Source organism: Muscardinus avellanarius (assembly GCF_963383645.1).
Source record: "Muscardinus avellanarius genome assembly, chromosome: 4".
Classification (NCBI taxonomy): Eukaryota; Metazoa; Chordata; class Mammalia; order Rodentia; family Gliridae; genus Muscardinus; species Muscardinus avellanarius.
In genome coordinates this window covers 108,457,159-108,480,070 of record NC_137789.1, presented here as the reverse complement: position 1 = coordinate 108,480,070, position 22,912 = coordinate 108,457,159, and the positions used below count along the sequence as shown (strand labels likewise).

The 22,912-nt window shown below is 41.0% G+C and overlaps 1 protein-coding gene across 1 annotated transcript in view; it reads left to right on the top strand.

The window, feature by feature from the left end:
• The window catches only part of ANK3 (ankyrin 3), a gene marked incomplete at both ends in the record, with an annotated part of 351,101 nt that overhangs the window by 302,124 nt on the left and 26,065 nt on the right, over positions 1 to 22,912 (top strand). Inside the window, 10 exons of the mRNA XM_080694807.1 lie at positions 1,046 to 1,166; positions 3,163 to 3,374; positions 4,854 to 5,061; positions 6,255 to 6,351; positions 6,995 to 7,223; positions 7,942 to 8,067; positions 8,781 to 8,903; positions 9,342 to 9,368; positions 10,646 to 10,727; positions 14,657 to 22,459. Of these exons, the coding sequence (XP_080550933.1) occupies positions 1,046 to 1,166; positions 3,163 to 3,374; positions 4,854 to 5,061; positions 6,255 to 6,351; positions 6,995 to 7,223; positions 7,942 to 8,067; positions 8,781 to 8,903; positions 9,342 to 9,368; positions 10,646 to 10,727; positions 14,657 to 22,459 (9,028 nt within the window). The remainder of the gene's footprint in view (positions 1 to 1,045; positions 1,167 to 3,162; positions 3,375 to 4,853; positions 5,062 to 6,254; positions 6,352 to 6,994; positions 7,224 to 7,941; positions 8,068 to 8,780; positions 8,904 to 9,341; positions 9,369 to 10,645; positions 10,728 to 14,656; positions 22,460 to 22,912) is intronic.

Sequence of the window (22,912 nt, the reverse complement as noted above, 5' to 3'; positions counted from 1 at the left end):
CTCTCTCTCTCTCTCTCTCTCTCTCTCTCTCTCTCTCATGCACACACACACACACACACACACACACACATTTTATACATACATATACATTTATGTATCTATGTTTGTTCTTGTTTTTAAGGAAAACTTGTAGTTTTCCCCCATTTAGTATGATATTGGCTTTGGGCCTATTGTATATTGCCTTTATGATCTTGAGGTTAAGTTCCTTCTATTCAATTCTATGCAGTTTTTATTGTCAATGGGTGTTGGATTTTGCCAAATGCTTTTTCAGCATCTATTGAAATGATCATGTGATTTTTGTCCTTAGTTTTGTTTATGTGGTGAATTATGTGAATTGTTTTTCATATGTTGAACCAGCCTTGTATCCCTGGGATGAACCCAACTTGGATGGTGTTTAATTTTCTTGATTTAATTTTGAATGCATATTGCTAGTGTTTTGTTTAGAAGTTTTGTGTCTAAATATATGTCTTTGGTTAAAAAATAACTCTAAGCCGGGCATGGTGGCGCACACTTGTAATCCCCATTCTTGGGAGGCGGAGATAGGAGGATCGCTCAGGTTCAAAGCCAGCCATGCTGGCTTAAGAGATCCTGTTTCCAAATAAAAAAGTATAAAATAGGTGTTGGGAGTGTAGCCCGGAGGTAGAAAGGCTTCCAGGAACTCCAGCACCACAAAAAAAAAAAAAAACCTCAAATCCATAATATATTATCTATATAAATATATAGAAACATACATATGTATATATCTATGTAAATATATACATATATAAACTGGAATCTATTTCTTCTGTTTTATCCACCTGACCTATTTGTCTATAGCTTTATCCATAGAGACATATAATAAAAAATTATTATGGTACATCTAGATAAATTTTAGTATTTAAAAAGATAAATTCTCCCTCACAAACCTACTTGTACAAAATATCCTTGGCTAGTCTAAAACATTTATTATTATAACAATTTAAAATCATTTATTCCATCTAAAACTACCAGAATTCTTAATGAAACATGGCTTTTTGAGTAAATCCCTCTGGCTGCACTTTGAGAGATGGACTCAAAGTGCAGCCAGAGGGATTTACTCAAATCTACAGGAGGGACAGGAGAGGAGACAGATGGTTGGGAGGTGGCCCCCGAGTACCTGAAACAGGACCTGAACGTGGGAAGCAGTAGTGAGCCGTTTCCAGCAAAGAAGCAACTGGACTCTGACCACTAGATGTGCAATATAGAGGAAAGTGAATCAGATCTTTAGATGAATCTTTAGGCAAACTGTGTGCCCTTTCCCAGGGTTAAGCCTACAGGGGAAGAGGCAGGTTTGGAAGAGGAGAGGAGGGCAGAAGATGTGTCCATCAGGGGATAGGTTGAGTCTGATGCTCATCAGCAAGTAGACAGAAGTTGGTGATGATAATACTAATCATCTAGATCACTTAAAAACCACTTGAAAGAAGATTTTGAATAAAATTCTAGAGCTTTCAGATGTGAGTTATACACTCATGTGAGGCACCACTTTTTTCTGGCTCATTTCTATTTTTGACAGCTTGAGGGGAGATTACTGTAAAAATCACAGAATTAGCCACATTTTCTTGACGAGTGGAAATTGATCTGTATGTGGTAAATGCCAGTTTTTGAAGATATTTGTTCCTCCTCAGTGAAAATATTTTATTTTTGCAAATACAGTGTACTAGTAGCTTTAAAATATCATAAAAGCTTAATATTATTTTATTATAACTATAGTTCTCCTAGTCATAAAAATCTATTTTGGCTACTGAAGAGAAATAAATTCAGTTATCCAACATAAACCAAGTACAGAAAAACAAGTGTGCATGATCTCACTCTTGTGTGCAACCTAAAACAGTTGATCCCATACAAGTTGAGAGTAGAATAGTATAGAATGGTGGTGACCACTGTACTGGTATCTATGGAGGCTGGGGATAGTAGAGAGGCATGGGGAAAGGTTGGTCAGTGGGTACTATGTTAAATGGGAGCAAGAAGTTTGGGTGTGTTATTGGACAGTAGGGTGACTATAGATAACATTATTGTACTATACATTTTATTTTATTTTTTATTTATTTATTTTTTTTGGTGGTACTGGGGTTCCGGGATGCCCTTCTATCTCCAGGCTACACTCCCAGACCTATTTTTACATTTTTATTTGGAAACAGGGTCTCCTAAGCCAGCGCGAGCAGCTAGCTTCGAACCTGCATGATCCTCCTGTCTCTGCCTCCCAAGCGCGGGGATTACAAGCGTGCGCCACCACGCCCGGCTGTACTATACATTTTAAAAAGCTAAAGGAAAGTATTTTAAACATTTTTACTCTACTGATAAATATTTGAGGAGATAGTTCTGTTTTACCTGATTTAGACATAATACAGAGTATACATGAACCAAATATCACATGGTGCCCATTAGTAGATATGATTTTTAATAGTTAAAAAAAATAACCATACGTGGTGTTGTACACCTGTAGTCCCAGGACTTGGGATGCTGAGATAGGAGGATCACAGGTTCCAGGCCAGCTTTCACAACTTAGTGAGGCCCTTAGCAACTTAATGCGACCCTGTTTCGAATAAATAAAATAGGGCTGGAGATATATCACAGAGGTAGAATGACCCTGGGTTCAATCCCCAGTAACTAACACACATATACACACATGTTAATTTGTCTCTAGGTATTTTGAAGATATGTGTAGTGTGTGTGTGTGTGTGTATACAGTAGTATATATTGAGCACAGGGGCATTCTATCTCCAAGCTACATGCCCCAGCCCTATTTTTATTCTTTTTTTTGGGGGGTACTAGGGGTAGAACCCAGGGGCTTTTCTACCTCCAGGCTAGACTCCCAAACCTATTTTATACTTTATTTGGAAACAGGGTCTCACTAAGTTGCTGAGAGCCTCACTAAGTAGCTGAGGCTGGCCCCAAACCTGTGTGATCCTCCTGTCTCAGCCTCCCAAGCACGGGGATTACAAGCATGTGCCACCACACCCGACTTATTCTTTATTTTGAAACAGGGTCTCACTAAGTTGTGTAGGACCTCACAGGGTTGCTAAGGCTGCCCTTGAACCTGTGATCCTCTAGTCTCAGCCTCTCAAGTACCGGGATTCCAGGCATGTGCCATCATACCCAGGTCATGTATGTGTATTGTTATGGTTCTCTTATTTGTCTTTTCAGAACTTGATAGCCCAGAAGAGTTAGGGAGAAAGCGTATCTGCAGGATCGTCACTAAGGACTTCCCCCAGTATTTTGCGGTAGTTTCACGGATCAAGCAGGAAAGCAACCAGATTGGTCCTGAGGGTGGAATTCTGAGCAGCACCACTGTGCCCCTCGTCCAAGCATCATTCCCAGAGGGCGCTTTAACAAAAAGAATCCGAGTGGGCCTCCAGGTACTGTTGACAAAGAACTGTCTCCAGGGGTCCTGTTTTCCTTAGCACAGGTAGCAGCGTCCATGAGCACATTTTGCTCTGGAAATAGCCATCATAATTTATCCTTAGTGATACTGCCAATTAGGCCATTTTGGGGAATCATTAACCTATTTCAGACGAAAAGCATTAGGTATAAAGTTAGCGTAGTGACTGGTTAAAGGTGGTTATATAATTTAGAGATTTTTTTGTTTAAAAGTCTCAGTTGGGCCGGGCGTGGTGGCGCATGCTTGTAATCCCCACACTTAGGAGGCAGAGACAGGATGATTGCACAGGTTCGAAGCCAGCCGCGCTGGTTTAAGAGACCCTGTTTCCAAATTAAAAAGTATAAAAATAGGTCTGGGAGTGTAGCCTGGAGTTAGAAGGGCTTCCAGGAACCCCAGTACCATAAAAAAAGTCTCAGTTGGTCTCTGATGAAAGATAATTTTTTCAACCAGAGGTTCTTGGTCTCAGTAACTACCAAAACTTGGTTTATTAATATGCCACATCATAAAAATCAGCTACAGTGAATCTTGCAAGCTGTAGTGTTTGGGTTTGATTTAAGTAAATCACAAATGCTGGGTTTCATCCAAACCAGTTGGAACTTGTTTTGGTTTGGAAAGCTGACTGGAAATCTTGGCAGAAATAATTCGTGTATTTATTCCATTTCAGTTAGTTTAGACCTTAACTCACTCTTTTTTTTTTTTAACATACTAAGGTAAATGAACTGAAAGGAATTGAATTTGAATTGTTAAACTGAAAGGAATTGAATTTGAATTGTTAATTAATACAGCAATTAATAGTTTAACGGAGAGTTCGTTGCTCTTTTTGTGAGGCCGGACTCTCATGCCCCAGGGAGTTGTAAGGTCTTTTCAGCCGAGCATTCTGTCCTGGGAAGGCCTTTCATAAACACTTGGAGTCCCAGACCACCTTATAGTTCAGTGGTATGAAGTTCCCTTCACCTGTCCCCCATGTTGAATAATTTTGCCAAATACCAAAGAATTAGGGTTGGTAAATTAGAATTCAAATCCTCTTAAATCTTGAATGCCTTTTTGTTCTTGCCTCTGAAAGCCTCCATTTTAACATGGGTACAAGTTGACGTTGTGAGGTTTTATGGAATGTCCTGCATAAGTTTAAAGTATACTGAGCTAAATATTTGTTTTCCTTGACTTTGGAGTGGACTTAGAAGGTTCTCTGCTGGAGATCTGATTCTCTCTGTCATAAAAGCCAGCTCTGTCTGCATTCTGCTGAGAAAGTAGGCCAACCAGTTCCTGCTACCATGTTAGGTTCTTTTTTTTTTTTTTTTCATTTTTCATGCCTTCCTAAATAGAGAGAAAGTTTAAAGATGTGTTTGTCATTAGTATTGTTGTCAGATTCGTTTTCTTCTTTCTCACCTGAAATTTTAAATTTCCGATGAAAGAAAAAAATGTCTATTTTCATTTAAAGTCCTTTCTCCATCTCTAGGCCCAGCCTGTTCCAGATGAAATTGTGAAAAAGATCCTTGGAAACAAAGCAACATTTAGTCCAATTGTCACTGTGGAACCAAGAAGGAGGAAATTTCATAAACCAATCACAATGACCATTCCGGTGCCCCCACCCTCAGGAGAAGGTGTATCCAATGGATACAAGGGGGATGCCACGCCCAACCTACGCCTTCTCTGTAGCATTACAGGTTTGGTTTAGTCACTGCTATTCTTCCTATTGATGTGCAGTGATTCAATACAAAAGTTATGATACCTTTGAAATAGCCATGCTATTGCAAGAGTGTAAAAAACAAGTAATAAACCCATTACTGATGACCTCATCTCTGTTATCCCTGGAATAATTTAAGATGCTGGTCCATGACTTATTTTAAACTTAGGGATAGCCTCCTTTTGCTATTAAGTTTAACTGTAGTAATAGAGCCTGTGGAGGATTTTTGAGGAATTACTGAGTCTATTGGAGCATCCAAGTAATTTTTGGTGACCTAGACAGAGGTAGTAGAACTAGCAGTAACCCTTTAGATTACCAGGAAATTGGATGGACTTTGGAGAAAACATAGATCCAACGGAGGACTACCAGTAAGGTAGCATTGAATAAGGAAGTGTGATTATTCCTACCTAACTCTACTCGTCAGTATAATCCAGTATAATAAATAGATAAGGCTGAGGATAATGCCTTTTGTGATAAGCACCTGGAATTCAGTCCTTAATTCCTCTTTTGATATTATCTTAATCTGATTTTTTAAATTATAAGTCCAAAATCATTAATAATAGGTTTTGTTTTGTTTTAGAAGGAGTAATTTAATGGCCAGTTTCTCCTTTTACCCTGGAAAAGTAAATGGTTTTTTCCAGACAAAAAAAAAAATGAACTGCTTCTTAATTTTTTTGATAATTTTTATCTGTGTTTTAGACTTATTTTAACTATCTAAACCCCCAAATCATTGCACTGAAAAATTGTACTTATAAAACACACAGGTCCCCAAGTTTCAACAGTCCATTATTACCCAAACAGAAAAGTAGTTTTTTAAAAAATTTAGTAAGATGGAAGCTGGGCATATGACATGTGCCTAAAGTCCCAGCTACTTAGAAAACTGAGACAGGAAGATCACTCGAGCCCAGGAGTTTGAGGTCAGCCCGGGCAGCATAGCATGGCCCCCATCCCAAAATTCAACCAAAGCAGCAAAATGTAATAATAGTCATCACAGTAAGCTGTTAAAAGTATAAAAGAGAGTAGAGAGGAAATGTACCTTTAGTACATACCACTGAATTGAAAGGATTGAAGTTCTGGGAGTTACTAGCCATGTGGGAAGGAGAACAGGGTGACGATGAAAGCTGACAGGGCACCTGCCACAGCAAAGGTGACGTATCTGCTGCTGTCTCTCAGGGGGCACCTCACCTGCTCAATGGGAGGATATCACAGGAACGACTCCGCTGACATTTATAAAGGACTGTGTCTCTTTTACAACCAATGTTTCAGCCAGGTATGGAAATAAAAATTCCCAAAGCACTAAGAAACTAGCGCTTTTTGTTAAAAATGTTGTGCTCAATACCAGTGTGAGGTGTTTTTTTTTTTTTTTTTTTTGAGTGAGTGAGAAAAGAAAAAACTTTTAATTTTAATTTTTACTTAACAAAATCATTACCAAATGATAAACAGAAATTTTCTGTTTGACAGAGACAGTAAAAATCGTTGCTATCAAATGAATAAGTAGTATTTTGGTTTAATTCCCCTTATTAAGTAATCTGATTATTTATTTGTTACTAGGAATCAAACCCATGACCTTGCAGGTACTAAGCATGTGCTCTACTATGGAGCTATATTGCCAGCCCTAATTTTTTAAATCATTTTTATTACGATGTACCTTTTAAGCCAGACATGATGATATATGTTTATAATACCAGTACTTGGGAGGCTGAGACAGCAAGATCCCAGGTTTGAAGCCAACTTCAGCAACTTAGTGAGGCTCATAGCAACTTAGCAAGACTCTGTTTCCAAATAATAAAATAAGGTTGGGGGTGTAGCTCGGAGGCAGAATACCTGTGGGTTCAATCCTCAGCATCATGGTGAGGGTCAGAGATTTACTTTTTACATAGTTTTCATATTTCTTTTTTTTTTATTTTTCTCAGATTTTGGCTTGCAGACTGCCATCAAGTTTTAGAAACTGTTGGGTTAGCCACACAACTGTATAGAGAATTAATATGTGTTCCATATATGGCCAAGTTTGTTGTTTTTGCCAAAATGAACGATCCTGTAGAATCCTCCCTGCGATGTTTCTGCATGACAGATGACAAAGTGGACAAAACTTTAGAGCAGCAGGAAAATTTTGAGGAAGTTGCAAGAAGCAAAGATATCGAGGTACTTTGTTCACAAAAACAAGTTCATCTAAACACATTCTCCAGATACAGGCTATTATTTATTTATCTACTTATTGACTTTATGTATTTTTTGGTGTTTTTATTGGCACATTATGGCCATCATAATGTAAATCATGTCGACAGTGACATACATGCACACGGGTTTTTATTTTGAGATAGCACTCAACTGTAAATATCAAGCACATTATTGATTTTACTTTTCATTTAAGAACTTTAAAAAAAAGATTCTTTCTCAGTTTAAGGGGTTATCTTGGTGAAAATATAGTACTAATGAGTCTGGATTATAGTCTTCATTTTTCTGTGGCTACTTGTTTTTTATTCGCATAGTGACTGTCTGTACACATTACCATGATTCTCCTTTTTCAAACCCAGTGATCATGTAAATATCCAAGACTCAAATTCTCTCAAACTCTCTATGACTAGGTGACATTAGGCGCTTTCTCAAGTAGAGAAAAAAGTTGCCAGAATGTAAATATATAGTTCTGTTTTGTACATGTCCATGATAATGGTTTCCAATCACAATTGTTGAATCGTAAGCCCACAGAGTTATTTTTATGGTGAACAATACCATAGAAGTATTTCCTAATAGACAAATGTGACATGTAAACGTGTCAGTGTTTAGGACTATATGACATAAAAATCTCAAAAATTTTTGACCCAAATTCATGATAAATGATGTATTTCTTTTACTCTAAAAGGTTCTGGAAGGAAAGCCTATTTATGTTGATTGTTATGGAAATCTGGCCCCACTAACCAAAGGAGGACAGCAACTTGTTTTTAACTTTTATGCTTTCAAAGAAAACAGACTGCCATTTTCCATTAAGGTAAATCGTCACTAACAGAGATTCTATGAATTCAAAATAAAATCTTTTCGAGAATAAAACAATAACTTTTAATAATTCATTGAGTTTGAAACATCCTACCTAACCTTAACTCATAAGAACAAGGTAAGTTTTTGTCCTAATTTTACCTGACTGTATTTTTGAGCCAGTAAAGTGTTATGACTCATAAAAAACCTGAATTTTTTTTTAAGTGTTTGCTTGAGGAAATATTTATAGAACTAAATGATCTCGAATAAAATACAGTTTCTAATGAATGTTCAATAATCAAATAATGGATGAAATACAGTACTCAAGTTTCATTTCCTTTTCTGAAGGATCCAGAGACATTCTCAAGAGACCCTCTGCCTTCTTAAAGAACAGTAGATAGAATAGCTGTTTTAATGTTGTTATTTGCTCTTATATGCTGCAAAAACTGGAGCTTTGAGAAATTGTTAGGCAGAAAGAAAAAGCATGTATTAAGACTCTACTATGGATTTCAGGATAAGACAAGCAGACACAACAGTCCTGTTATTTAGGCTAGAAACTGGGCCCGTAAGTCATGCCAAGTTCGAATGTGACCATTGGGATGATATGTAATCGTTATTTTTCTTCATACCTTTCCTGCCTCTAAAGGGGTTTCATGAAATAAAATCTTACATAGGAAAGAATCCACAGAAAAGTCTGTCTGTAACTGTCACCTACCTAAATTCTTCTAGATCAGAGACACCAGCCAAGAGCCCTGTGGTCGCCTGTCTTTTCTGAAAGAACCAAAGACAACAAAAGGACTGCCTCAAACAGCTGTTTGCAACTTAAATATCACCCTACCAGCCCATAAAAAGGTATCTTTTTAATACCAGTTCATTTTTACTTGCCCTGGTCTTGAAGAAGTGGGCCCTTGGTATGCAATTAAGGAATGCTTTATAACACAACTAAAGCTCTTGAAACTCATGTTTTATTAGTCTTCTTGTGTAGATTGACTAAGTCTTGTTACTGTGGTGTTGAATTTTGATAGTTTGTATGATGGAGTCCTCTGTTGATCGCTTCTGCTGGTAGCTCATAGATTTTTTTTTTTAATGCTTTCAAATGACATCACGCATTAGTTTCCCATAGATGTATGATTCTTGATATTTTTTTGTTGGCTTCTTTTGATTTGCTCTGCTTCCTAAACCAGCTTGCATTTTGTGCTCCCTGCTCAGTCCTTTTCATATCCTGATACTCTTTTCCCTGCTGTCCATTATAATATTCCTTGTCTCTGCAATGCATCTTGGGACCAAAAGGAGACAGAGTCAGATCAAGATGATGAGGTAATATGAACACTTCTGCTTTTATTCTGTCAGAGGTAGAATAGACACTGGATTTGTATAGAAGAAGTTGTAGGGGGCTGAAATGTGGGGTCATTTATAAATTATATTTTGTAGGGCTTAGTCTAAGTGAGGTAAAGAGTATATTTTTCTTAAAAATGGTTTACTTTTCCTCTGTATGTATATAGCAGTACTTCAGTATATTTCACAAAATTGCAATTCAGCTAGTGACTTTAAAAGAAGAACAAATTTATTTAAACCTTCTGAAATGTGACAGACTGACATGTATAAATATTAGTTTCACATGCATATTTTGCTATCTGGGACCATCCTGCTACATGCTGAGTTATAACATTTAAATCGAGATCATACCTGGGCATGGTGGCACACGCCTGTAATCCCAGTATATGGGAGGCTGAGCAGGAGGATTGCAGGTTCGAGGACAGCCTCAGCAAATAGTGAGACTCTCATCGACCTAGTAAGATCCTGTTTCAAAATAAAAATTTAAAAATAGGGCTGGAAGTGTAACTTAGAGGGTTCAGTCTTTAGCACCACACATATACACACAAAAAAAATCAGGATCATGATTAATATATGAAATTTTATTATATTATTTTATTATGTATTTTTGTATATGCTCACTGGCTGTTGATAGATATTTGCTGTTCTAGCTAAATAAAAAAATTTATCATGGCCATTTGTTAAGAGTATTGTTCAGTTACGTTTTGAAAGAATTTTTTCTAAGTTATATGGTAGCTGGATTTTTAAAACATCCACATCAGTAATGGAGTCAGCAGCTTTAAGACTCAGTAACATTACTGTTAATAAAACCACTCACCAGTTTTTAATGTCCTCATCTATACCTTATCCCCATTAACCCGCAGACACCACAGTAGTAACTGGACTAGTAAACTTTGTGTGCCTTCTTTTTCCTTGAGTGTACTCACAAAGTGAGTGTATTTTGTGATATATGTGCTTCAATATGAATAAATCAGGGAAACTTACTGCTCAGCATCAGGGTCTCTGTGATGCTCGTCTTCTATTTGTAGCTTCCTGTAGTCCGCTGTGTTGGTACTCTGATATTTGCTCAGTCATGATTCCTTGGTCCTGGTGGGGTTATAGAATCCCAGTAGGAAATTAACATTTCCCAGAGGAAAAATACATAAGGGAAATAAAGATAAACAAGATATCAACAGGCTGCCCAACAGAATGTTTCAAAATTGTACAAATGTCACAGGGAAGTTGGAAACAGAGTCTCTCTCTCTTCTTTTCTTTTTCAGAATGAGAAAGCCGATAGACGCCAGAGTTTTGCATCTTTAGCTTTACGTAAGCGCTACAGCTACTTGACTGAGCCCGGAATGAGTGAGTTTTCTAACACATTTACTAATTTGTGGATTTGTATAAGAAGAGACATTTTTTCTGTACAAACTAAATTTTGGTGCCATTTGGAAACCCACTGTCTAAAGAAAAATTGCCTTCAGGAAAACCCTATCATGAAATCTAATACATTGTACATAGTTGAACATATAAGGTACAAGCATCCCTAGGTCGCAGTTTGAAAACAGAGTTTTTAGAAGCCATTAACTATTTTTGATTGTTACTTTTAACATGTGTTACTTTTAAGAGTTTGATTTTACTTTGATTATTAACTATGGCAAGAGATAAAAACCAGTGTCACTTTAAATTTGTGCTGAGAAGACAAAATATTTATTCCTATATATTGGGGTTGGTAGAAAGGATGGTAAAGTTACTTCGGTTATCATCTCATTTTTCTTAATATAGAGAAGGTGTTATGGAGTAGTCCCAATTCTTTTCTTTATACTTTGTAAGAATTGTATTTTCTTACCTCCTTGAGGTAGTAATTATTTGCTTATTTCTTATCTCTTCCCTCCTCCCTTCTCCTTCCTTCTGTCCTTTATTAAATATTGGTTCTAACCTGGTCTTTGCTAGCCTGGTAAAACTCCCTTTTCTCTCAGTGACTGTTTTGGCTCATTAACTGGCTGGCAAGTGAGCTACAGACTCATTCATAGTCGTTCTCTCTCTGTCTCCCCGCCCCCTTACCTTTCCTTGTAATGGTCACATCTATGGACCACCTGAACCCTGGAGATCACTGCTTCAATCCGCCAAGGGAACTAAAAGTACAGAGAGCAGTTCTGTGTCCGATTGATGGAGTGATGCCACATTAATCATCAGAGAGCTTCATTATGAAAAGGATTTATTCCAGGATAGTTTTTTTTTATTAGTCATTCCTAACTTTATTCATTGGTCAACTTGAGTTGACTGAGTTTTGGAAATTTATCAGTAAGAGTCACGAATTTGGTCTTCCTCATCTTTCCTAGGTTCTTATTCCTGTCAACCAACTTAGTTCATGAAATATATAGCAGGAAATTACTACTTAGCTCATATGGTCTGGGCAGAGTCTTCTGGAATCTAGCCCCTTGAAAGCTTTTGTATTCAAAAACAAAAAGGTTATGAGCGAAATGAAACACTCTCACACTCATGAACATCCCTTTAGATGTGAGTTTTCTCTAGCAGAAATGCCTAATTCAGAAATTTAGGGCCAAAATTAACTTTTATGCTACAGAGCAGGGAAAGGGTGTGTGTGTGAGTGTAGCTACCTGGTTTTCCTATATATTCTCACTGCATAGTTGTTTGGGACCCCTCCACTTCTCCAGGCAGTAGCCTTATAGACAAGCTTGATGGACCAGTTATGTTAGGTCAGAGGCGCATTGGGCAGGCAACTTTCCATCTTATTCTGGTCCCTAAGGTGTTCAGTTTATCTGGGGCACACAAGAATTATAAGCTCCCGCCTGTGCCAACTGAATTGGGAAACAACTTAATGAAACACTACTTTGGGGTTAACTTCAGTTAGAGATATTCACCTTGTCTTCCTTGACTTTGGCTAGAAGGAAGGGGGTACTTTTCTCTGTTTTATGAGCCATCACATAAGGATGGTGAACAGAGGAATGGAACCAAATTAAAAGGGACTAAAAGAAAACTAAGGAAATGTTGTGATCCAAGATGGTGTTAGAACTCCACCTTTCCTTCATCATTTGCCCCTTCCTGGACTTCCAAGAAAAAAGATTCTGGTGTAGTTCACTGCCTACCCCCCTAGCTTTCCCCTTGGTTATAAAGAATATCATAAAATGTATGACTGATTGGTAAATTGGCTGTTCAACACACAGTATAGAACCATAGATATGCTTCAACAGACTTCTTTAACTGATGGAGCCGGCCTTCAGTGGTAAAAGAGAGGTGGTTCTTCAGTTTTTCTTAGTTACAAAAGTACATTTCTCTTCAAACCTAGACTGAGCCCAAATCGATGAAAGAATCCCCAAGTCATCCATTTGCAATATGGCATTTCCTAAAAGAGCTAAGCAGTATAATGTGGGGAATTATGGCTAAGAGGGGTGATGACTGTGTGAGGTTTTCCTTATTTCTTCCACTTTCTTTAGAATAATGTCTAAGCTTAGAAAAGGGTATGTTCTGAATATCTGACTTTAAATGTACACTAGGAATGAATATCTTCACCCTTGTGGGAGTAGCTGCTAATCCAAGGCCTGGATTGTAGCAGTGACACAGCATGAAGAAGAACATAAAAGACGAAGCAGAATCCTATTTCCTCTTCAAGTTTCACTATTATTCTGAAGCATTGCTTTCTTGGAGTGACACCGCATTCAACTTTGATGTAGAACATTAGTCGTTGGCAGGCATTCCAAATCTCTGTGACCAGCTGGGTTTGTTTGAGTTGTAGAAGTAGAGAGGTCTAATTGTGTGTTTGCTGTCGCCAGCCAGTGTGCTTACCTCATTTGTGTGTTTCTTACCCCACTGAGATAAGAATGCTGATATTCCATCCATCTTTCCTAGTGATAGGTCTAACTTATGGCTGTTCCAGCACCATAAGTCCCATGAATACTCTGGGAAGGTACCACAATTTATACCTCTGTAATTGATAAATATATCTCTATATATATTTTTGTACACACCTATATACCATATCCCACCAAAGTTACTTAAATATGGGGTATTAAAAATGACTGTGCTTTTTATATTTTCCCATGATACCTTTTGAGAATTAAAGTATAATAGATGAAATTTTTTATAAACTATGCGCTTTTATTCATAACAAAGACTACTAAGTATTTTTCCTAAAATCTCAAAAGGTACCAAGACTTCACCTCTCATGGAAAAAGTGTACTCTTCTTTCTCAATGCTCTTATGAAAATATATTAAAGGTTATATTTTGTGCATAATATAGCATACAAATTGTATTACTTCATTGGCTTGTTTGCCATGATATATTGCGCATGATAAAATGTTTTCAGTTGCTTCGCTTGCTTATGGTAACCATGAATCATATTTTCTGATTTTTTTATTTTGTGTGTATGTGTATACATGCATTTTAAGATCATCTCATAATACATTTTTATTTTCCCCTCATCAAAAGGAATATACTGCATGAAAATGATAAATGCAAACATTCCTTTTCTTTCTTTTTTCATTGTTATTTTGTTTAAAATTCTGACTCAGAAAATTTCTTGCTCTTATTGGCTTTTTATGGGTGTGAAGCGTAACCGAATTGTGCATGGAAGATACAGATTTAAAATCCAGTGCCTTCACAGTTCGCACATCAGTTGCCTGTCTCTTAATAGTTATTTTGGATTCTGCATGAAATAGGCTTGAGTGGTTTTTATAAAAAAGAATTTTAGATATTTAACGTATAGATTCACATATCGAAATGGTTCTAAGTAGGTGCAATCTGTATTATGGAAAGGCTCTAGAAGAGAGGGAAACTTTGAAATTATTAAAATGAAGAGTCATATGGTTGCACAAAACAAACATACCTTTATACAGGCAAAACAGAACGGCTACTGATAATTTCAAAACCAGCACATAAGAAAGTCAATAGGAAGTAAGGGAGCCATTTTCCATTGTGGTTATTTTTCTCATCATTAATTCTTTCCTCGTGTTTTCTGTTTTTCATTGTTGGCCTCTTTGGTTGCAATGTGCTTTTTCCGTCTTTCATTTCACATTGCTCTGTTTTTTTTTTAATTTACTTATTTCGTTGTCCTTCTCTTATAACTTTGGATCAGTTCTGTCTGTAGAAATTTATTTTTCTTCTTTTACTTAATTGTTCTTTTTGCTTCTTCCATTCTAAATCATGCAAACAATTGTACTTGCTTTTGTAATATTTCAAAGTTTACTGACCAATTTTTTTCTCTGGTCTCTCTGTTTCTCAACCATTTTTGTTGATTTTTGTGTTTGATTTCATTTTAAAATTTAAGAAACAGTTGAACGGAGTGCAGGAGCAACAAGATCCCTCCCCACCACTTACTCATACAAGCCATTCTTTTCTACAAGACCATACCAGTCCTGGACAACAGCTCCGGTCACAGTGCCCGGGCCAACCAAGTCAGGCTTTACTTCCTTGTCAAGTTCTTCCTCTAATACGCCATCAGCCTCTCCACTAAAATCAATATGGTCGGTTTCGACTCCTTCTCCAATCAAATCCACACTAGGCGCGTCAACTACATCGTCAGTTAAATCCATTAGCGACGTGGCATCTCCAATTAGATCTTTTCGGACAATTTCTTCGCCAATAAAAACAGTGGTGTCACAATCTCCATACAATATCCAAGTTGCCTCTGGTACCCTGTGTAGAGCCCCCACCATGACGGAGGCTGTGCCCTTAAAAGGGCTGGCATCCAATTCAACATTTTCCTCTCGAAGCTCTCCCGTGACTACAGCAGGGTCTCTTTTGGAGAGGTCATCAATTACTATGACGCCCCCTGCTTCCCCCAAGTCAAACATTAATATGTATTCCTCGAGTTTGCCATTTAAGTCAATTATTACATCGGCAGCCCCGCTAATATCTTCACCTTTAAAGTCAGTGGTGTCTCCAGCGAAATCAGCGGTTGACGTCATTTCGTCAGCTAAAGCAACGATGACATCAGCTCTCTCGTCGCCCTTGAAACAGATGTCTGGACATGCAGAGGTAGCGTTAGTCAATGGATCTATTTCTCCTCTGAAATATCCTTCATCTTCGACTTTAATTAATGGATGCAAAGCCACTGCCACCTTACAGGACAAAATATCTACAGCTACAAACTCTGTGAGCACTGTGGTGAACGCGGCCACGGACGCAGTTGAGAAAGCGTTTTCCACTACGGCAGCGACCCCATTTTCCCCTCTCAGGTCATACGTTTCTGCGGCACCGTCTGCTTTCCAGTCTCTCAGAACGCCTTCCCCAAGTGTGCTCTACACTTCCCTTGGGTCGTCAATAGCTGCAACTACCTCATCTGTAACTTCATCAATAATAACAGTGCCAGTCTACTCTGTAGTCAATGTTTTGCCAGAACCAGCATTAAAGAAACTTCCAGACTCTAGTGCACTTACAAAATCGGCAGCAGCCTTGCTGTCCCCCGTTAAAACATTGACTACGGAAACACGTCCTCAGCCCCATTTCACTCGAACTTCCTCTCCAGTAAAGTCATCTTTGCTCCTCACACCTTCTGCCCTTAAGCTGTCAACTCCATCTTCTTTATCTTCCAGTCAGGAGATCTTAAAAGACGTGGCGGAAATGAAGGAGGACCTGATGCGGATGACCGCGATACTGCAGACAGATGTGCCGGAGGAGAAGCCATTCCAACCTGATCTCCCCAAAGAGGGGAGAATTGATGATGAAGAGCCCTTCAAAATTGTTGAGAAGGTGAAAGAAGACTTAGTGAAAGTCAGCGAAATCCTCAAAAAGGATGTGTGCGTAGATAGCAAAGGACCGCCCAAGTCACCGAAGAGCGACCAAGGACGCTCGCCTGAAGACGACTGGATCGAATTTAGTTCTGAAGAAATAAGAGAAGCGAGACAGCAAGCCGCTGCCAGCCATCCTCCATCTCTGCCGGAGAGGGTACAAGTGAAAGCCAGGGCTGCCTCGGAGAAGGATTATAACTTGACCAAAGTGATTGATTACTTAACGAACGATATCGGGAGCGGTTCCCTGACCAACTTCAAGTACAAGTTTGAGGATGCGAAGAAGGACGGCGAGGAGAGACAGAAAAGAATTTTAAAGCCCGCAATCGCTTTGCAGGAGCACAAACTCAAAATGCCACCAGCCTCCATGAGGCCATCCACCTCAGAGAAGGACTTGTGTAAGATGGCCGACTCCTTTTTTGGTACAGATACTATTTTGGAGTCCCCAGATGACTTTTCTCAACACGACCAGGATAAAAGTCCCTTGTCTGACAGTGGCTTTGAAACCAGAAGTGAAAAAACCCCCTCAGCCCCGCAGAGTGCCGAGAGCACGGGCCCCAAACCACTTTTCCACGAAGTCCCCATCCCTCCCGTCATTACAGAAACGAGAACTGAAGTAGTTCACGTTATTAGGAGCTACGAACCCTCAGCTGGGGACATTCCCCAGTCCCAACCAGAGGAGCCCGCAGCCCCGAAACCTTCACCTACATTTATGGAATTGGAACCAAAGCCCACCACCACTTCTAGTATTAAAGAAAAAGTTAAAGCATTTCAAATGAAAGCCAGTAGTGAGGACGATGAGCACAGTCGGGTTTTGGGCAAAGGTATGCGTGTGAAAGAAGAGACTCACATAACCACAACCACCAGAATGGTTTATCATTCCCCACCAGGCAGCGAAGGTGCCTCAGAAAGAATCGAAGAAACCATGTCAGTCCATGACATCATGAAGGCCTTTCAGTCCGGCCGGGACCCTTCCAAAGAACTGGCAGGTCTGTTTGAACATAAGTCGGCAGTGTCCCCAGACGTTCACAAGTCTGCTGCTGAAACCTCAGCCCAGCACGCAGAGAAGGACAACCAAATGAAACCCAAACTGGAGCGTATAATAGAAGTCCACATCGAAAAAGGTAACCAAGCTGAACCCACTGAAGTCATTATTAGAGAAACCAAAAAGCATCCAGAAAAGGAAATGTATGTGTATCAGAAAGACTTATCCCGGGGAGATATTAACCTAAAAGATTTTCTGCCAGAAAAACCCGATGCTTTTCCTTGCCCAGAGGAACAGGGTCAGCAAGAAGAAGAAGAACTTACGGCAGAAGAGTCTTTACCTTCTTATCTGGAGTCTTCCAGAGTGAACACTCCTGTGTCTCAGGAAGAAGATAGCCGCCCTAGTTCTGCGCAACTCCTATCCGATGACTCTTATAAAACATTGAAACTTTTGAGTCAACACTCCATAGAATACCATGATGATGAGTTGTCAGAGCTAAGAGGGGAGTCTTACAGGTTTGCTGAGAAAATGCTTCTGTCAGAGAAGCTAGATGTGTCTCATTCTGATACCGAGGAATCAGTTACAGATCATGCAGGACCCCCTAGCTCAGAGTTACAGGGGTCTGATAAGCGGCCCAGAGAAAAAGTAGCTACTGCCCCCAAAAAAGAAATCCTCTCCAAAATCTATAAAGATATGTCCGAAAATGGTGTAGGGAAAGTGTCTAAAGATGAGCATTTTGATAAAGTGACAGTGTTGCACTATTCTGGCGATGTTAGTAGTCCAAAACATGCCATGTGGATGCGCTTTACTGAGGACAGATTAGAGAGAGGTAGAGAGAAGTTGATATATGAAGATAGGGTGGACAGGACCGTGAAGGAGGCTGAAGAGAAACTGACTGAAGTGTCACAGTTTTTTCGTGACAAAACCGAGAAGCTGAACGATGAACTGCAGTCCCCAGAGAAAAAGCCACGGCCCAAAAACGGCAAAGAGTACTCCTCTCAGAGCTCCAGCAGTAGCAGCCCTGAGAAAGTACTGACGGAACTGTTGGTGTCCAACGATGAGTGGGTTAAGGCGAGGCAGCATGGCCCTGAAGGGCAAGGCCTCCCCAGGGCAGAGGAGCGGAGGGCGTCCAGTCTGCCCAGCAGCCCGGAGAAGAGGGTCCTCTCCCAGCAGAGCGAGGATGGCAAGTCCTCCGTGGAGGCCCAGGGAGGCGTTTCACAGAGCAGAGCACCAGATGGGCCCCAGTCTGGATTCCAACTCAAACAGTCCAAACTCAGTTCCATTAGATTAAAATTTGAACAAGGCGCCCACGCGAAAAGCAAAGATGCATCTCAAGAGGACAAAAGGCCAGACGGCCAATCCAGAATCCCCGTTAAAAAAATACAGGAGAGCAAGCTCCCCGTCTACCCAGTTGTTACTAGAGAAAAACAGCCGAAGGCCGTAGACCCCTCAGAGGAAAGCGTGTCTGTGCAAAGAGATTTTATGGTATTAAAAGCTAAAGACGAGCGTGCCCAAAGCAACGAGATCGTTGTAAACGATTCCGTCTCTGATGACGTGAAAAAACAGAGAACTGAAATGCCGAGTAAAGCAGGGCCTGACTATTTCTCTGAGCAACAGTCCAAAGACTCGGCATGCCATGTCACCTCAGAGTTAGCAACCAAGGGACCGTGGGACAAAAAGGTCTTTAGAACGTGGGAAAGTTCTGGAGCCACTAACAATAAGTCACAGAAAGAAAAACTTTCACATGTGCTTGTTCATGATGTGAGAGAGAATCACATTGGTCACCCTGAGAGTAAAAGTGTTGATCCAAAACACGAATTCCTGTCTGTGACTGAGAGAGAGCACAAAGTGTTAACAAATGGCTCTCTCTCAGAAGTTAAAGAAATGACTGTAAAATCACCCTCCAAAAAGGTTTTATACAGGGAGTATGTTGTTAAAGAAGGGGACCGTCCAGGTGGAGCTCTTGACCAGCCTCCCAGGAGAAGTGACAGCTCGGCAGTGTCACACATCCCAGTCAGAGTGGCCGAGGAGAGGAGGGCACTGTCTTCTAGTATTCCTGATGGGTTTTGTGAGCAGTCGACATTTCCTAAACATGAACTATCACAAAAATTGCCCCAGTCAACTCCGAGTAAAGAGACAGTTGAGACACAGCACTTTAATTCTCTAGAAGATGAAAAAGTTACCTATTCAGAAATCAGCAAAGTTTCCAAACATCAGAGTTACGTAGGCTTATGCCCACCTCTTGATGAAACCGAGACTTCCCCCACCAAGTCTCCTGATTCTTTAGAGTTTAGCCCAGGAAAGGACTCTCCCTCTAGTGATGTGTTCGACCACAGTCCCATTGATGTTTTGGGAAAACTTGCACCACTGGCCCAGACAGAGGGGGGGAAAGAGATCAAAACCCTTCCTGTTTATGTCAGCTTTGTACAAGTGGGTAAACAATACGAAAAGGAGATACAGCAAGGAGGCGTCAAAAAAATCATAAGTCAGGAGTGTAAGACAGTCCAAGAAACCAGGGGAACCTTTTATACAACTAGACAACAAAAGCAGCCTCCTTCTCCCCAAGGTAGTCCAGAAGATGATACTTTAGAGCAAGTGTCCTTCCTAGACAGCTCTGGGAAGAGCCCTTTAACCCCAGAAACCCCCAGTTCAGAGGAAGTGAGTTATGAGTTTACGTCTAAGACCCCAGACTCACTCATAGCTTATATACCAGGCAAACCCAGCCCAATCCCCGAGGTTTCAGAGGAATCAGAGGAGGAGGAGCAGGCCAGGTCAACCTCCCTGAAGCCAACGACCGTGGAGGAAGCCACCGTCGAGCGTGAAAAGCCTAGTGACGTGAGCAAGGACTCTGTGCCAAGGCCCAAGAGCAACAGAGTGGCCTATATTGAATTTCCCCCTCCACCACCCTTGGATGCGGACCAGCTGGAGTCAGAGAAGAAGCATCATTACCTCCCTGAGAGGGAGGTTGACATGATCGAAGTTAGCCTGCAGGACGAGCAGGACAAGTACCAGCTGGCTGAACCAGTCATCAGAGTTCAACCACCTTCGCCAGTTCCTGCCGGGGCTGATGCCAGTGATTCCAGCGATGATGAGTCCATCTACCAGCCGGTCCCAGTCAAAAAGTACACCTTCAAGTTGAAGGAAGTCGACGAGGAACACAAAGATTCAACGAAACCCAAGGCGTCTGCAGAAAAGGCTTCCAACCAGAAAGAAGTGGAAAATAACGGATCTGGAAGAGACGGTGAATTTGGCTTGGACTCGCCTCAGAATGAAACTGCCCAGAATGGGAACAATGACCAGTCGGTCACGGAGTGTTCCATCGCCACCACCGCAGAGTTTTCTCATGACACAGACGCCACAGAGATCGACTCCCTGGATGGCTACGACCTGCAAGATGAAGATGATGGTCTGACAGAGAGTGACTCTAAGCTCCCCAGTCAAACCATGGAAATCAAGAAGGATGTCTGGAACATGGAGGGTATTCTCAAGCCAGCTGACCGCTCTTTCAGCCAAAGTAAACTGGAAGTTATTGAGGAGGAGGGGAAGGTGGGACCAGATGAAGATAAGCCATCTTCTAAAAGTTCTTCATCTGAAAGGACTCCTGATAAGACTGATCAGAAGTCAGGGGCCCAGTTTTTCACGCTAGAAGGCAGACACCCGGACAGATCAGTGTTTCCCGACACGTATTTCAGTTACAAAGTAGACGAAGAGTTTGCCACTCCTTTTAAAACGGTAGCTACCAAAGGCCTAGACTTTGATCCTTGGTCTAATAACCGAGGGGATGATGAAGTGTTTGATGGTAAATCACGGGAAGATGAAACTAAGCCCTTTGGTCTGGCGGTGGAGGACCGCTCTCCAGCGACCACCCCCGACACCACGCCAGCCCGAACGCCAACCGATGAAAGTACCCCAACTAGTGAGCCTAACCCCTTCCCATTTCATGAAGGAAAAATGTTTGAGATGACTCGCAGTGGTGCAATTGACATGAGCAAGAGGGATTTTGTTGAAGAGAGGCTCCAATTTTTCCAGATTGGTGAGCATACTTCTGAAGGGAAGGCAGGGGACCAGGGGGACGGGGATAACAGTATGGTCACTGCCACCCCACAGCCACAGTCAGGGGACACCCCTGTAGAGACCAATCTAGAGAGAAGTGTAGAGGCACCTGCAGTCGAACCTAACCCCAGCATCCCGACCAGCGGAGACTGTCAGGAAGGCACATCCGGTAGTGGCTCCCTGGAGAAATCTGCAGCAGCCACTAACACCTCCAAAGTTGACCCCAAGTTGCGCACGCCTATAAAAATGGGAATTTCAGCATCCACCATGACCATGAAGAAAGAAGGTCCTGGAGAAGTGACAGATAAGATAGACGCTGTGACCACCAGTTTTCAGGGATTAGAAAATGAAACCCTAACAGTGGTCTCAAACACAGCCGGTAGCCAGATGGGCACTAGGCCCCAAGAGAAACATGATTTCCAAAAAGATAACTTTAACAACAACAACAATTTGGATCCTTCCACTATGCAGACAGATCACATTACAAGTAACATAGTCCTGACAGAACATTCTGCACCCACTTGTACCACAGAGAAAGCTAATCCATTGAAAGGCTCGTCAGGAAAAAAGACAGGGGTACTACAAGGACACTGTGCCAGAGATAAGCATAAAGTTCTTGGAGAGCAGCCAAGGACAAAGGAACCCGTAGGGATTAGGCGAAAATCCAAACTTCCCATAAAGGCCACTTCACCAAAAGATATCTTCCCACCAACCCATACGCCCAACATTAAAGCAAGTAAGACGAAGCAGGTTAGTCCATGCGAGAAAACCAAAGCCCTGACCACCTCTTCTTCATGTGTAGATGTGAAGTCCAGAATCCCAGTAAAAAATACACACAGGGAGAACCCAGTCTCAGTTAGAAAAGCATGCGTCACACAAAAGCAAGGGCAGCCAGAGCGAGGCCAGGCCAAACAGCTTCCATCCAAGTTGCCAGTAAAGGTAAGATCTACCTGCGTCACCACCGCCACCACCACTCCCACCACCTCCACCACCACCACTCCCACCACAGTGAAAGTTAGGAGAAGTCAGCTTAAGGAAGTGTGTAAACATTCCATTGAATATTTTAAGGGAATTAGTGGTGAGACCTTAAAGCTTGTGGACCGCCTCTCTGAAGAAGACAAAAAGATGCAGTCGGAGTTGTCCGATGAGGAAGAAAGTACCTCGAGAAACACGTCGTTGTCCGAGACTTCCCGGGGTGGCCAGCCTTCAGTAGCCACGAAGCCCGCTAGAGATAAGAAAACAGAGGCAGCGCCTTTAAAATCAAAGAGGGAAAAGGCCGGCAGTGAGAGAAGGAGCAGTAGGAGGACTGGTGAGAACGAAGGCAGTCAGGTTTCTCGAGCACTCTCTGCTCACAACCTGGAGAACCAGCATAGTTTGTAAACACTTTCCAACTCGTAGACCCTAGTGCATGAACTGTCGTGATTGCCTGTGGAGTGACTTAACCGTAGTTTCTCATTCTGTCATTGTCATCTGTGTGTGCTGTCTTCTCTACTCTCCTTCCTTTTAATCCAACCACACCGTAGCCAGCTAGGGAAGCATGCTGAAGATACTGGTGTCGTTCAAGATGAACAACTCTTTTTTTTTTTTTCTTTAAATGTGCTTAAGGATTTGATCCTGTCAAAGTTAAAAGCACAGACGTTGAAAGCCCACCATGGCGTTTTCACCGACACGATCCTCTGTCGTGAAGTAGCTAGCTTGTCAGCATGTTCAATCCCATTACATTGAGCATCCATGTAGTCTAACACTTGGCCTGATGCAGGTG